The sequence below is a fragment of the Eptatretus burgeri genome, chromosome 14 (genome assembly GCF_056783735.1).
Source record: "Eptatretus burgeri isolate ZD-2024b chromosome 14, Ebu_testis_v1, whole genome shotgun sequence".
NCBI lineage: Eukaryota > Metazoa > Chordata > Myxini > Myxiniformes > Myxinidae > Eptatretus > Eptatretus burgeri.
This window is the reverse complement of record NC_140974.1, coordinates 53,749,905-53,765,491: the sequence shown is the minus strand read 5'-3', so window position 1 is coordinate 53,765,491 and position 15,587 is coordinate 53,749,905. Positions and strand designations below refer to the sequence as shown.

At 41.9% G+C, this 15,587-nt stretch overlaps 1 protein-coding gene across 2 annotated transcripts in view; it reads right to left on the bottom strand.

Annotated features, from left to right (window-relative positions):
- LOC147013226 (uncharacterized) overlaps positions 1–15,587 on the bottom strand; it is a 111,588-nt gene that overhangs the window by 59,896 nt on the left and 36,105 nt on the right. For both annotated transcript variants that reach the window (XM_085854876.1, XM_085854875.1), the window contains exons 8-15: positions 14,803–14,907; positions 13,210–13,305; positions 12,552–12,677; positions 10,037–10,189; positions 8,057–8,211; positions 6,185–6,311; positions 2,324–2,618; positions 416–555 (exon numbers count right to left, since the gene is read on the bottom strand). In XM_085854876.1, the coding sequence (XP_085711002.1) occupies positions 416–555; positions 2,324–2,618; positions 6,185–6,311; positions 8,057–8,211; positions 10,037–10,189; positions 12,552–12,677; positions 13,210–13,305; positions 14,803–14,907 (1,197 nt within the window). The remainder of the gene's footprint in view (positions 1–415; positions 556–2,323; positions 2,619–6,184; positions 6,312–8,056; positions 8,212–10,036; positions 10,190–12,551; positions 12,678–13,209; positions 13,306–14,802; positions 14,908–15,587) is intronic.

The window sequence follows — 15,587 nt, the reverse complement described above, 5'->3', positions numbered from 1 at the left end:
CCATATGTTAGAAATCAGTGTGCAGGCTTGATCGCCTAATTGGCCTCATCCTGTGTAAAAATTCCCTGCAAGGGAACTCGTATGATTATATTACTGTTACAATTTCCTCTCTTCATGTGGCTACCTCTCTGATGGTAAAACCCAATTGTTTTAAACTTTTACAACCATTAGTAAACCACATGCCTAAGTTAAGCTTTGAGAGTGTAAAGCACAAGTTTTGGGGTGGGTTAAGAGAATTGTTTGCACAATTTGGTGCATCGTTCACCAAATCAGTGTACACATTGTCATCACTATTTAATGTTACTTCTTTATTAATGAGCAATTCGATCAAGTAAACAAGAAAACAACAACAACAACAACAACAACAACAACACATGTAAGATGTGACTGCAGTGTCTAAACCTTCCTTACACACCTGCACTTCTTCCAGCCTGGTCTCGCTTTCGAGAATTGGGTCTCCACTGCGCAGCTGCGTCTGGATGAGCTGGAGGAGGCGGTCTTCGGAATCTCCGAGGCGAACCGACATGGAGTTCAGGCATCTTGCGTCCACCGGGCCTGACACAGCAAATAAATGCACAACAGGGTAATAAAGTGGGTTTATTGAGACAAATTATCATACATTCCACGTCATTATTTTGACCAAACAATTCTGCACTTGAAACATTAACAAGAAAAAGAGCAATCAGAGATTGCAAACCCTCACCAGGACTTCTTTTGAGTGGTGTATTTTTTATAGGTTTTCAGGTACGTCAAATATGGCTGCCAAACCATGTGACATATGTGTGACTTTTGTTCTCATGGATAGATGGTCATGTGTGTACAGTTTCACCTCGATCTTTTCAGCCATTTCAGAGAGAAAGATTTTTGAAGGTTAAAAAACCCCCAAAAAACAATATGGCTGCCGAATCACGTGACCAATGACGTCATCAAAAAACTTGGGTGGAACATTTTATCCCGAGATGACCCTCAAAATTTTTTATACTGATCGGATGTAGCGTTCCACATATGCAATGATGACGTCATAATGAAGGCAAGCATCCATGACGTCATAAAATTACCACACTCATTCCCCATGAGGAGTACTTGCTATGTGCCACTTGTGCACCCATGACTTGGGGAACACTTGTGTGAAGTTTCCCTTCGATTTGTTCAGCCTTCTGAAGAAGATTTTTTTATAGGTTTTAGGGTAAATCCAATATGGCTGCTAAACCATGTGACCAATGACATCGTATATATGTGTGAACCTTTTGTTCCTCATGGAAAGGCAGTAATGCTTGTAAAGTTTTGCATCGATCTGTTCAGCCACTTCAGAAAAGAAGGTTTTTAAATGTTTTGTTTTTTAAACAATATGGCTGCCGAATCACGTGGCCGATGACATCATGAATTTTTTTTCTGTGGACCATTTTATCCCTAGATGACCCTCAAAAATTTTCATACCGATTGGATGTAGCATTCTACATATGCAATTATGACGTCATAACGAGGGCAACGATGACATTATGAAAAAAAAAATTACACATTCCCCATGAGGAGTACTTGCTATGTGCCAAGTTTCAATTGTTTTCTTGGTGCGGTTTCAGAGATACAGAGGTCCAATTTTTTTCTGTTTTTCCAATATGGCTGCCACACCATGTGACCTATAACATCATAATTATCATTAAAGCATTCTTCATGAGTAGTCCCACCGATGGTGAAAATTTTGGCTCAATCTGACAAGCGGTTGCGGAGAAAATCACGAAAGTTCTGTGCGGACAAACAAACAAACAGACACAGACAGACAAACAAACAAACACACACAGACAGACAAACAGACAAACAAACAGACAAACAGAGAAACAAACGGACCCTAACGAAATACCCTCTACGAATCCTTCAGCGAGGGTAAATATTTATTCTTATGCAATGTCTATTGTTATCGGTATGAAGACGGCAGCTCAGAGCACTCAGAGCAAGTGATTTGGTCCAGATCTTTCACAGAACCTGGCAATGTGTAACATTCCACTGGAGCTGATTTGAGCAGGAATTTGGAACTTATTCAGGGTACCGGTGACAACTCCAAACCCCACCCTCTCCCTCCCCCCTCACCCACAATGCTTCATAAAACCTACTGGGAAAAGCTGCTACCACACATGTTTCCTTTCCTGATTCTACATTGCACATTCTACATTCTACATCATCAGCAAAACAATCAGTTCTACCCACATCATATGTTACAGACAAATTCCATTCCGACGAACACGACATCAGTGAACAAAACCCTCCCCACCACTCTCACCCATCCCCCTCCTCCCCCCCCAACATCCCATTCCATACTTATACGTACTGCTGTTGAGAGGAGGTGTAATTTGTATTTTCACAGGCATGTCATTTATGGGCGCTGGTCCACCACCACCACTGCTGCTACTGACACTTCCTGTGTTTCCAACAGAGATGACCCTTTGTCCCTCCCAGGCCTCCGAAACATTCTCAAAATGTTTCACAGTTGTGTTGTAGTCCTGACGAAGCTTCACCATCTCATCTGAATCAAGGACCTGTGCATCCTGGCTCATCCTGATGAACTCCTCGTAGTTATTCTCAAGGTCGTTCATGAGACGGCTGTACTCCTGGCTGGACAACCGCTGCAAAGAACAAGTCCAGACATTGCAGTAACATCACACATTTCATCTTCTCGTGTTGAACCAATAAGCAACGTTCAAGATGTCGAAATTAAAACAAAATTATCTCCTCAAGGAAATTACTCACGCATTCATATTCACTCATTATCAATTGGAAATAATCAAATCAGGATTGGGCCTGTGGACTCGGGTCAACACGCGGTGGGGTGGAGTGGTTTGTGGATCGGGCTGAGTTTCGCCCTTGGGACTGTTGACTCGGCTCAACACGCCATGAGGTGGAGTGGTTTGGCGGATCAGGCTGCGTTTCGTCCTTGTGCCTGTGGGCTCGGCTTTGTTTGCCTTCATGGGTCAGCCCTGCATAGCAGGGAACTGACGGACTGAGACTGAGGCTTAGCAAAGATTCTGAACAAGGAGGATTGCACGATGGAGATGAGGATTGCGCGAGGGAGTCGAAGAGGATTGCGTGTGTGTGTGTGTGTGTGTGTGTGCACATGTTGGGGACAGCTGGCTAGTGTAGTAGGTCCAGCAGGTCAGCCTGGGCAGCGCTGCTGATTGCTGACCTGAAGTCCCAAATTAATCAAGACGCTGACCTCTGTCAGGCAGGCAGCTGTTCAGAAGCGAGGTCCGACTAGGTAGTTTGAATGTGGGATCAATGGGGGGAAAGAGGGGTTGAGATGGTGGAGATGATGCAGAGAAGGAGTTTGGAAGTGTTGTGTGCGCAGGAGACCGGATGGAAAGGAGACAGGGTGAGAAGGCTGGTGGGAGGGTCCAAGCTGTTGCATGTGGATGGGAATGGAAGGAGTAATGGCGTGGGAATAATACTGTCATAAGAGATCAGCAAGCAGGTGGTCAGAGTGGAAAGATGGGAGGGATGGATAGTTATGGCATGGTTGGTGATAGAGGCAAATGGTCATTTGTGGTATGTTAATATAGGGGCCTCCAACAGTAAGGACTGGGGTGGAGAAGCAGACATTCAGGGACACACTGGAGAGGATGATGGGAATGGTTGAGATGGAAATGATGCTGTGCATTGCGGGGGATTCATTCTTTCAAAAGAGGGAAAGTCACAAGATTACCTATAGGAATAGACAACATAGAACAGAAGTGGATTTGGTGGTGGTAAGGAAGCGACAGCTGTGGAGGGTTAAGGACTGTAAGGCAGTGGCGGGAGAGCATGTTACCACCCAGGACAAACCTGTGGTGTTTGTGGTATGGAAGAAGAAAAGGAGGGAGGTTAGGAGCAGGGGTCGGAAGGTTATTAGGCGGGGGAAGAGTCGGGGAACATCGTCATTGAGTACAAGGAGAGTTTGAGGGCTAGGTATAAGCAACTTAGCGATGAAGTGGAAGGTTTGAAGGAGTGAAAGAAGTATGGAGAGGTGTTTAGGGGAACTGCAGAAGTTTTGTGTGGAAGGACGTCAGGAAAGGGTGCATCGTCAATGGAGAGAAACCGGGTATGGTGGATGGAGGAAGCAGTGAAGGCAGTTGGTGAAAAGAAAGAGGTTTGGAATAGATCAAGAAGATCAAGGATAGGGGGAGGCAGCCAGATGCCGGGTTGCTGCACCTGTATGTACAGAAGAAGAAAGCAGCAAAGAGAGCTGTGGATAAGGGGAGGAATGATATGGAAGGGGAGGTGTACAACAAGTTGGAAGAGGATGGTGGGAGGAAGCTGATATATAAATTGGCTTGTGACAGGGATGAGAATGGTAAGGATATGAAGTTGGGTGGTGATTCAGAATGGGGGCGGTTACCACACAGAGAGGCAGGCAGTATTGAAGGTGTGGGAAGATAATTTGGTGAGCTGTTGAACTGAGGAGGGGATGGCAGTGAGCTGGAGCTACCGTGTTATGTCAAGGGAAGGGTGGAGTTGGTGGAGATCACAGAGGAGGAGGTGCGGATGGCATTGAAGAGGATGAAGAAGGGAAGAGTGCCAGGCATTGATGAGGTGTGTGCAGAATTGAAAATTGCAGTGGGTTAAGTTGGAGTCAGTTGGACGAAGAGGCTGTTGAATACATGTACGAGAGAGGGTTCAGTTCTGGAGGAGTGGAGGACAGGGTTAATTGTGCCGATATGGAAGGGGAATGGCGATGTTCAAGATCCGGGGAAACACAGGGGCATTGCGCTCTTTAGTAATGTCATGAAGGTGCTGGAGAGGATTCTGGACGGGAGGATAAGGAAGAGTACGGAAATGGAAATCGGAGATGGACAGCAGGGGTTGAGAACGGGTAGGGGGATGATGGATGGGATGTTCATGCTGAGACACCTGGTGAAGAAGAGGTTGGAGGTGCAAGGTGAAATGGCATTGAGATTTGTGGACCTGGAGAAAACCTACGACAATGTCCCGAGGGAAATGGTGATGGTGACACTGACATGAGTGGGAGTGCCAGAAGCAGAGGTGAGGTTGGTGGAAAGGATGTACAAGGAAGGGAACGAAGGGAAACGTTTCAGTTGGTCCTAGAATTTCTGAGGAGTCCAGTGTGAACATTGGTTTGAGGCACAGAAGTGCTCTCAGCACAGTCATGTTTATCATGGTGATGGAGCCGGTGAGCGGGAAGGTAAACATGAGGGGTATTCTTGGGAAGATGATGAATACGGACAATCTGGCTGTTGTGGTGGAGAGTAGGTGGGAGATGCAGGGGCTACTTGGGGAATGGAAGGAGGCTTTTGGGAAGCATGGACTGAAGTTGAGTATGAAGTAGGCTGAGGTGATGTGGGTCAGGCATCAGAGAAAATAAATGAATATTAGGTTAGAGGGGAAGGAGATCAGCCAGGGAAAATGGTTTGACTATCTGGGGGGAACAGGTACCGGGGTACTAAGTCGGAGGCAGAGGTGCAGAGGAGGATTCAGGTGGGTGCGAATGCATGGAGGAGGGTAGAGGGATTAATGGCAGACAGAAAGGTATCAAGGTAATTGAAAGGGAAGGTTATGATGTCATGGGTAATGCTGGCCTACCTTTATGGTCTGGAGACAGTGGCACTGACAGAGACAAAACAACAGAGGCTACAGGTCTGCAAGAGAAACTGGATCAGAAGGATTGTGGGAGTGAAAAAGGTGGATAGAAAGAGGATGGATGAACTGAGGGAGGAGATTGCTGTGCAGATGAGCTTGACGGGGAGATTAGGGAAATGCCAGCTGAGATGGTCTGGGCACTTGGCACGGATGGAGGAAGAGAGAATGGGTAAGAGAGTGGATAGGTTGAGGGAGCGAGGTAGGAGAAAAAGAGGTAGACTGCGGTTGAGGTGAGAAGATTGTGTGAGGAGGGATATCGGTAAGGTCAGGGTGTTTGGAGAGTGGAGAGAGTTGGCTGAGGACAGAGGGAGGTGGAGGAGTATCGTGGTCAAGGCAGGGCAGAAGCTTGGTACCATTGGATCTCACCCCTTACAAAGGGAAAAGGAAGAGAAGGAGTAGCAGAGGAAGAGGAGGAGGAGCAGAAGAAGAACTACGATAATCGGGTGTAGAGCGAAATCCATTCCACATTTGCCTCAGAACATTTTGTGCTGTGTGCTCATTGATTCTACAAAGACAACCATTCCATGCTATGGGTGGAAGCTCAGAGGCAGTCAGTCCTTACCTGGTCTATCGTCCAGCTGAGAACGACCTCCATATCACGCAGCAAGTACTTCCAGTAGATCATGCACTTGAGATTGATTGCAAGCTGCTGCCACACGTCGAGATTACTCTGATTTTGCTGATCAATGCTGATATGTGGCAAAAAAAAAAAACATCTCAGAAAATAACTTTCATTTGCATAATTGATCATATTATGATTGACAAAATATATAATAATAGTTTTAATCATGGCAATGTAGACTTTTTGGTTTAAAAGGTCTAAGGCTCATGGATGAGCTGTACTACAAATCAAGCAACACACCTGCAGGCAAGTACATGAGACAACACCAGACCTAACTTCAGACGAACACAGCTCTTGAGCTTAGGGGAAGCGACGTCACTCTGGGTACTGGGGACATCATCTTTTGGCATCGCTTTTTAGAGTAGTAGATGGTACAAGCATCAAATTTGGCATTTCTGTTCTGCAGGACTTTCTGATCAAATCTACCCAATCCAAATCTACCCAATGAAAATCCAAATTTTGAAAAATTTGAGAAAAAAAAGAAAACTTCAAAAAAAATTGAAGTCACAGCTGGCTGAAATTCTTGAAGCTCAAGTGAACATCCCAGACAGAGAACCAAGGGGAGATGCAGTCATCATTGATGGCTCAGCACTTATGAATGCCCTACCTCCACGCACTTCAAAGATATTTGATGACTATGCTAAAGCAGACATCATCCCAAAGGTGGAATCCTATGGTGCCAGGTACGAGAGGGTGGACGTAGTGTTTGATCTGTACAAGAAGTCAAGTCTGAAGTCCGAGGCAAGTTCGAAAAGGGGGCAAGGAATCAGAAGAAGAGTGACAGGAACCAGTAAGACCCCAAGTAACTGGAGAAGCTTTCTTCGAGATGACAGCAACAAGACTGAGCTGTTTCACTTCCTTGCGGAAAAGATGTGTGAAGCACAGACGACAAGCACAGTCATTGTCACAAAAGTAGAAGACGCCATTAGCAACACAAGGAAGTCACTGGATGCTGTGTCTCCATGTTGTCATGAAGAAGCTGACACTCGAATATTTGTACACACCAGGGATGCAACGACGGATGGTAGCAAGTCCATTATCATTAAGGCTAATGACATGGACGTACTCGTCATAGCAATATCTGTACTGCCATCCTTACAGGAACTAGGTCTTGAGAACATGTGGATTGCCTTTGGCCAAGGAGCCAAGGCACGATGGATTCCAGTCCATGAGGTAGTTTCTGCAATAGGGCCTGAGAAAGCTAGAGGGATCCCATACTTCCATGCGTTCACTGGATGTGATGTCGTGTCTGCCTTCCGCGGTAAAGGGAAGAAAACTGCATGGCAGACATGGAACGTCTTTGATGATGTTTCTGAAACATTCACCAATCTCAGCCAGCATCCAACATTGATTCGTGATCTTGACTTTTTTGAAGTTTTTTTTTTTTCAAATTTTTCAAAATTTCGATTTTCAAATGGCCAATCGGGCATATTTGATTAGAATCCCCTGGAGAACAAATGTGCCAAATTTGATGCGTGTATCATAATTTGCACGATTCCTCTCAAAAATTGCTGTTATCTGCCCCACCATTTAGCTCTGCCCTAAGTGGAGCAATTAATGAGGAATTTCCTCCTCCCCATGGATGCCAACACACATGGGTTGTCCATTAAACCAAGCAAGGAAGCAGCACGTGCAATATTTTAAGTCTTTAGTATGACACGGCCAGGATTCAAATGGCTGACCTCCCAGATTCCCAGAGTGGACGCTGTAATCGATATTCTACGATTGCCACCGAGTCTGGTTTATACTCAATGAAAAACTAATACATATTACATGAGCGCACACCCAAGCCAGACTGTGCAGAGAGTTTACCGGTGGGCAATCTCCATTGCATCCTTGTTTGGTCCTGGAATTTGGAAGATAACAGAGAGGGTATCATCGTTCTGGCCACCTGGTGCTGTTATGTGCCAGTGGATTCGCCGCAGGTTGTCCTTGAGGAGCCCCCGATCGCCAGGGCTGATGTTCACCTGTAAGGATCAAAACATACTCTAGAGTACTCACATGTCTGTCCATACACCGTCTTTACACATGTAACACACAAAACTACCAAGAGCACACATGAAGCAGAAAAATAAAAACATAAATAAGAGAAGAGATAGGGAGATGTGCAATAAGTTTGTTGTTGTTCGATATTGTATAGAAGTGCTAAAATGTTTCAACAAAACAACAGCTTTGAAAAGGTAAATACGAGCAGGTATCCACAGAATATGCACGGTATGTACAATGTGACTTCTAGTCCTCAACTCCCCCCCCCCCACTCACAAACCCCAAATCACCACCCCCCTCCAAAAACCCGTCCTCAACTTCCCCCTCACAACCCTAAGGCTACAATCCCCTCCCCATCCCCCCCCTCACCACAGCTCCATAACCCTCCCTCTACCAAAACTGCTCCACCTCCCCTCACCCCCATCAGAAGACCTCAACCCCTCCCCTCACATCTCAACCTCCCCCCCATCTTTGCTCTCCACCACCCTCCAAACACCATCTTCCCCTCCTCCTGCTCATAAAAGAAAAAGGGCATTCTTGCATCGATCATTATATCTTTAATATCATGCCTCCACAATCACAGAGTTAAAAGTTGCTTGAAACCTCCTTATCATTAGCCATAAATAAACGACTATCTCAATGTTCTCGTGTATTGCGTCACTGACAATCTCTCGAATGGCATTTTACCATGTTTGATAAAAGTAAATAAATTAAAATAAAATCCGCTTTAGATTCCTACCAACTTGCTTTTAATCGAAATTAACTTGACACGTATGTTTTATTCACTTCACATAATACGTGAATTAAATGTCCATGCACATGTGAAATACAGTTTGTTTATAAATCTTGTATTTGCACACTCTTCAGCCTTGAAAAATTGGGCAAAAACGAAAAGGACATGGAGTTTGTTTTTTTTTGGTTTTTTTATCAAAGACTTCAAATATTAATCATGACTAATTGATTTCCTCTGCGTACCTTTCATTCATGATAGACACATTGTTCAGTTATTAAATGTATATAAGCTCAACAGTCATCTTGAGTGTACAAAATTTTTTCCTTGGGCGGTTTCTAGTAGAACGCTGCCTCGATCACTCCAGAAAAAAAAAACAAGTTTGTGTTTGTGTGTTTGTGCATGGTTTGTTTGTGCATTTGTGCGTTTATCCATTATCCTTTCACGGTCGAACCATAGCACCTAGAGGCCCCAAGTTTTGGGTGTGGGAACTTCAAAATCTGGGCATGCATGAAAGTTATTAAAGTGCCATATAGTACATCTAAAGATATTAAAGTTTAAAGTTGCACAAGGACTTTATAAACACCCTGTGGTTTAATCACCTTGAAATTAAACATAAATTATACAGACACGAATAAGCACTACCCCTATTCCCCCACTCCACCTCAAACAATCCTCCTCTTTCTATATAAAGCAAAAGCAAATGTAACAGGAACAACACCTCCTCATACAACACATCCAAGCATCCATATACCAAGTAACCAACATGTCAACTCGTAAGTTTACTAATTACTTTCCAAACTTATGGTGGTAAAGAGGGTGGGGGGCAGGGTTCTGTTTTATGGAATCAATTTTAAAACGTTGATGAGGGGAAAGGGTGAGTGTTGTAAATATTCAATTTATAAACATTAATGACAGGAAATACATATCAGATTACTCAGTAATGATTACTGATTACTCGGTTTACCCATTGATAAGTTTCCGATTGAGCAGATCCTTGCAGAGCAACCTGCCTGGAAAACAACGACCTTTTCTGGATAAGAATATTCCTTCTCAAAACCTTCAGTGCAGGTTACCTTGTTGTTTTTGTAGTTACAAAGGGCTATAATCGGGAGTGCACTCTGCAGCCTTTCATCAGGGTGTCTGGGCTTGAGCTGGACTACGGTCTTGGCACGTGCAATCAGGTTGGACACCAAGTTGTTCTTTTGTGTAAGGCTTTCTCTTTCTGCCTGTAGAATGCCACAGAGGAGTGGGAACATCACCAGGTATTGGTGTTGTGTTTCAACAAGCAAGTCTAAATAAAAACCTAGACGTACTGCAAAGTACATTTGTTTCTCCCATAGTTTTCATTTAATTTTTGCGTTAAAAAATAAAGAATTATGTTGTTTTTTTTAAACAATAAGGAATGGGATTCAAAAATATAAACAGCATTGTTTACAGCTTTTAAAATAAAAACACATCATTATGGATTTTTTTTTTTTTAAACACCTATATGAGGTTTCAGCTTTTAAAAAGTGCAGACATGAAGGGTTAAGGATTAAAAATAAAAACATTCACGTTATAGTTAAAAATATAAAAACACAAAGCGTTATGGTTTAACAAATAAACACGAATGGTTATGGTTTAAAAAAATATAAACAGCATTGTTTACAGCTTTTTAAATAAAAGCACATCATTACGGATTTTGTTGGTTTTTTTAAACACCGATATGAGGTTTCAGGTTTTAAAAAGTAAAGACATGAAGGGTTAAGGATTAAAAATAAAAACATTCACGTTGTAGTTAAAAATATAAAAACACAAAGGGTTATGGTTTAACAAATAAACACACGAATGGTTCTGGTTTAAAAATATATATATAAACAGCATTGTTTGCAGCTTTTAAAATAAAAACACATCATTACAGATTTTGTTGGTTTTTTTAAACACTGATATGAGGTTTCAGGTTTTAAAAAGTAAAGACATGAAGGGTTAAGGATTAAAAATTAAAACATTCACGTTGTAGTTAAAAATATAAAAACACAAAGGGTTATGGTTTAACAAATAAACACATGAATGGTTCTGATTTAAAAAAATATATATAAACAGCATTGTTTCCAGCTTTTAAAATAAAAACACATCATTACGGATTTTGTTGGTTTTTTTAAACACCGATATGAGGTTTCAGGTTTTAAAAAGTAAAGACATGAAGGGTTAAGGATTAAAAATAAAAACAAACATTCACGTTATAGTTAAAAATATAAAAACACAAAGGGTTACGGTTTAACAAATAAACACACGAATGGTTCTGGTTTAAAAAAAATATATAAACAGCATTGTTTGCAGCTTTTAAAATAAAAACACATCATTACAGATTTTGTTGGTTTTTTTAAACACTGATATGAGGTTTCAGGTTTTAAAAAGTAAAGACATGAAGGGTTAAGGATTAAAAATTAAAACATTCACGTTGTAGTTAAAAATATAAAAACACAAAGGGTTATGGTTTAACAAATAAAGACACGAATGGTTATGGTTAAAAAAAACAAAAAACATTCAGGTTTTAGTTAAAAATATAAAAACACAAAGGGTTATGGTTTAACAAATAAAGACACGAATTGGTTATGGTTAAAAAAAAATAAAAACCCCAAGGGTTAAGGTTTTAAAAAAATTAAAATATCAAGGCTAACCCTAACCCTAACCCTAACAAATAAGGTTTAAAAAAACAACAAGCGATATTAAGGTTTAAAACTAAAAACACTAAATTATAGTTAAGGTAATAAAAAAAACACTAGGGGTGAAGGTTAAAATAAAAATACGAGGGATTAAGGTTTAAAAATAAAACTACGAAGGGTTAAGGTTATAAAAATAAAAACACTGAGGCTTATGGTATAAATATTTACAAGTGTTTGTGTGTTTGTTTGTGTGTTTGTACGTTACTCATTCACAGTCAGACTGAAGCACCTTGAGGCCCCAAATTGTGGGTGGATGTACTTCAGAATCTCGGCAAGGATTTCAGCTCACACACGTTGGACTTGAAATCCGTTTTGAGGCCACCAAGAGGTGCTATAACGTGTATATTGGGATGAGGGATCAGGCTGTGCTGCCGCCACCCCGCAGGCAAAAGGTGACCACCATGAGGCCAATCCCTCCATTGCTTTTCAATTTGCTGCATGTCCTAAAACTCCCGCCGGGAAAAGCTCACCCAGCTGGAGTGCAGGGTACATTCCCCCCCACCCCCCCCCAAATTCCCTGGGCAGCATCAGGTATCCACTCTAGTTGTTTATAAAATAAAAACACGAGGGGTGAAGATTTAAAATATTAAAACATGGGTGATTACTGTCGTATTTTAAGATCAATGAAGGATAATGTTTATAGTTCCTTCGGTCATAAGCCTCAGTAGAACCCTTGTGAATAACATTTAATGATGGAACCAATGCACCTCCACCTCCAGAACTAATCCATCTCCGCAGAAATGACAAAAAAATAACAAAAACATCATTTCATTGAACATTGAGAATGAAAAACCATTATGATTGTTGATATTTTGCCAATATTAATTTGTCACAATAAAAATAAATGCTACCTGTATGGAAGAGCGAAACCTTACATTCTCACCATTAGATTATTGTAAAGTTTTTCAAGTTGTGGGAGACTCATGGACTTTGTATATGTGTAAGTGCAACGGAGACCATCGGACTGAGTCTTCAGCGTTTCCTCTGCATCTTTAGCATCCTTGAAAAACTGGGAGAACAAAGCACAAGTGTGTTAATTTTACTCCACATTAGTGGGCAACTGGGGAGTGGGGGCACGGTCCTGTGGGAGTGGGGCATGACTCTGGTGGAGCTGCACAATTTGTTGACACCATAAAATGTGATGGAGAAGTAACCATAGCAACGGTGCACTGATCATTAGAAAGTCAAAATAAACGGAACAAGCTTTCAGTCTGGGTATGACAGTCATTTATAATGGTTTAACAGGTTGTTATGTGCTCAATAAGGTTCTGTGTTTAACATTTTATCAAGTTTATCATACCTAAGCAATCTTCATAGTATTACATGGTGTGCACACTTTGTTAAAATGTTAATGTGTAAATGGAAACCACTTACATTTCCTCCACGACCACCTATGCATACATTTCCCATGCTCAGAGTGAGTTGAGTGATGATTAAATGTTTTGTCAGCCTACTGTGTTTTATAATTTACCTGGGCCATTAAAGTGGTCCTGGTAAAACATTACAGGTCTATCGTGCACAGTCACTATCAGGAAACAAACCTGGAAGTAAGCAGTGTTTTCCTTCAGGTGAGATTCTATGCATCGGACGAGTTCCACATTCCAGCTCCACTGCAGCTGTAGAACCTGCATGAAGGCCTAGGGTTCGGTCGGGGATGGTTACATTAATGTATGGTGATCATCGACTCTTTTTCAGCCCAAGTACGCAACTCATGCTTCCACACACTCACAATATAATCAAAAGTGACAAATGCCAATTTCTATGAGAAAATTTAAACTCTCGGAAGAGGCAGGATAGGCAGTTTATCTGCGCTAGTCTCTGAGCTGTCCCAGTCAAAGTTCAATGGCGTCTGAAGAAACATCCAAATATAACTGTGTGTTATTACGTCAACATCAGTAGGCATCAAACTAAAGAGCATCACAAATTGTACAGAGGCGTGAATCTGGCTGTACCGTCTGTAATCACGCACATAACTTTCTTGAATATTATAACCATGATCCTGGTGGGGTTCAGGAAAAACAACTTTTAGAATATCAAGGGCTATGAACCAGGGAATGAGTATAAAATACAATCTGTTCAAAGATCACAATGTTAAAGGTCATGATTGCATTATAATGGTAACATAACACACATTGGAATGAAAACAAGATACACTAGAGAAAGGCACTCGGTAGAGCGCATACCTTTGCCAAGCTGATTAGTTTACGTTTTGTATCCCACTGATAAGCCGCATCTGGATTCGGACCTGAACTAAAATTTAATCGGCTTGTTCTTGTCACCTAATCAACTCATCCACCGAGTTTCATCCGAATCCGTCTGTAACTTTTTGAGATATTGTTCTATATATAATTTTCGCCCCATCACTCAATGGTGAAAAATCACTTGAAAGATTCTTTGATCCAGATCCGGATTCGGATCTTCACCAAAATCAAATCAATTCATCCTTGTCACATACCTAACCTGCCCACCAGATTTCATCCGAATCAGTCTCCAACTTTTTGAAATATCCTGCACATAAACAGACAAACAAACAAACAAACAAACAAGACAGACAGGGGTGAAAACATAACTTCCGTCCACCGAGGTAGCAACAAATGAAAAACAATCGACATTGTGAAACAAATTGGAACAACAAAAGGAGAAAAACATCATGTAAAGAATATTTCACAATTCACCCAGTGCTTGAACATCTTGGATAACTTATAGTCACCACTACCATTCCATAGCTCTAGTGAAGGACAAGCAGGAAGTACAGACAACCTATAGCTTACCGCACACCATAACGTGGCTTGTGCCACCACCCTCAATGACCCCATCCCAAATCTACCTCCACCCCTGCCAATCGGTCTGTGCTGCTACCAAAGTTTAATATTACGTGGTGAATTAAACAAGAAAACCAACATTTCCGAAACATACAGATGCCCAAATCATAGACTGCCTGGAATGTTTTCGGGAAGATTCTTGACATACGAGAACAGGGATGAAGAAGAGCGAACCACAATTAATCGAATAAAAGATCAATGCACTTAAATCATATCTCAAACAGACTCAAAGTTCCTCAAAACTTAAGCATAAACAACCAAAGCAATTTTTCAGCAATTTTTGAACTTCACCAATTGGTGGAAAACAGTTACCTCAATGGTGTCCGCACCAGGGTGGTTATTTTGAAGAAGTGATTCGCCCGTGCTTTCAATGCGGTTTATTTCATTCTCCTTCTCTTCCAGCAATCGCAGAAACTCCTAAGGATGCAAAAGAGCCAGTAAACAGGTTGATGATTAAAGTTGTTGTTGTTCGTCTTTCGGCTGCTCCCGTTCGGGGTCGCCACAGCGGATCATCCGTTATGATCCGCAGACTGATTTGGCACAGGTTTTACGCCGGATGCCCTTCCTGACCAACCCTAGTCGCCTCTTACGACACAGGGATAAGGATTGGGTTTCGCCATGATTCCAGGCTGCCCTACACCCTCTCATAGCGCGACCCAGTGCAAAGCCCCGTCCTCAAGCGATCCTCCAACCCAAGCCTCAGAGTAGCCGGATTACAGGCGCACGCCACTATGCCCGGTAGGTTGATGATTAAAGTAATATCACAAAAATCACTTATTTATTATGGGAGAGAGAGTGGAGGGATGAAAACATTTTTTTTTTTAGCAGCGTCTCGCGTATAGTAGCAAACGCTGTTCTAAGAACGCTTGGCGTTGTTCTTCTTCTTCTTCTTCTTGTGAAGACAAAAATCTTTATATTAGGACTCGGCTCTTTAATAACACGATCCGGATCTACTTAAATACTAAACACTTGTACACATCCTCGCATTGAGGGTGCCTTTTGAGAGCATCTATCATTAACTTTTAAATTTTCGAAAAGTTCACGTTACTATTTAAAGATTATTCCATTTAATGTATTGTAAATACGTAAATACACTA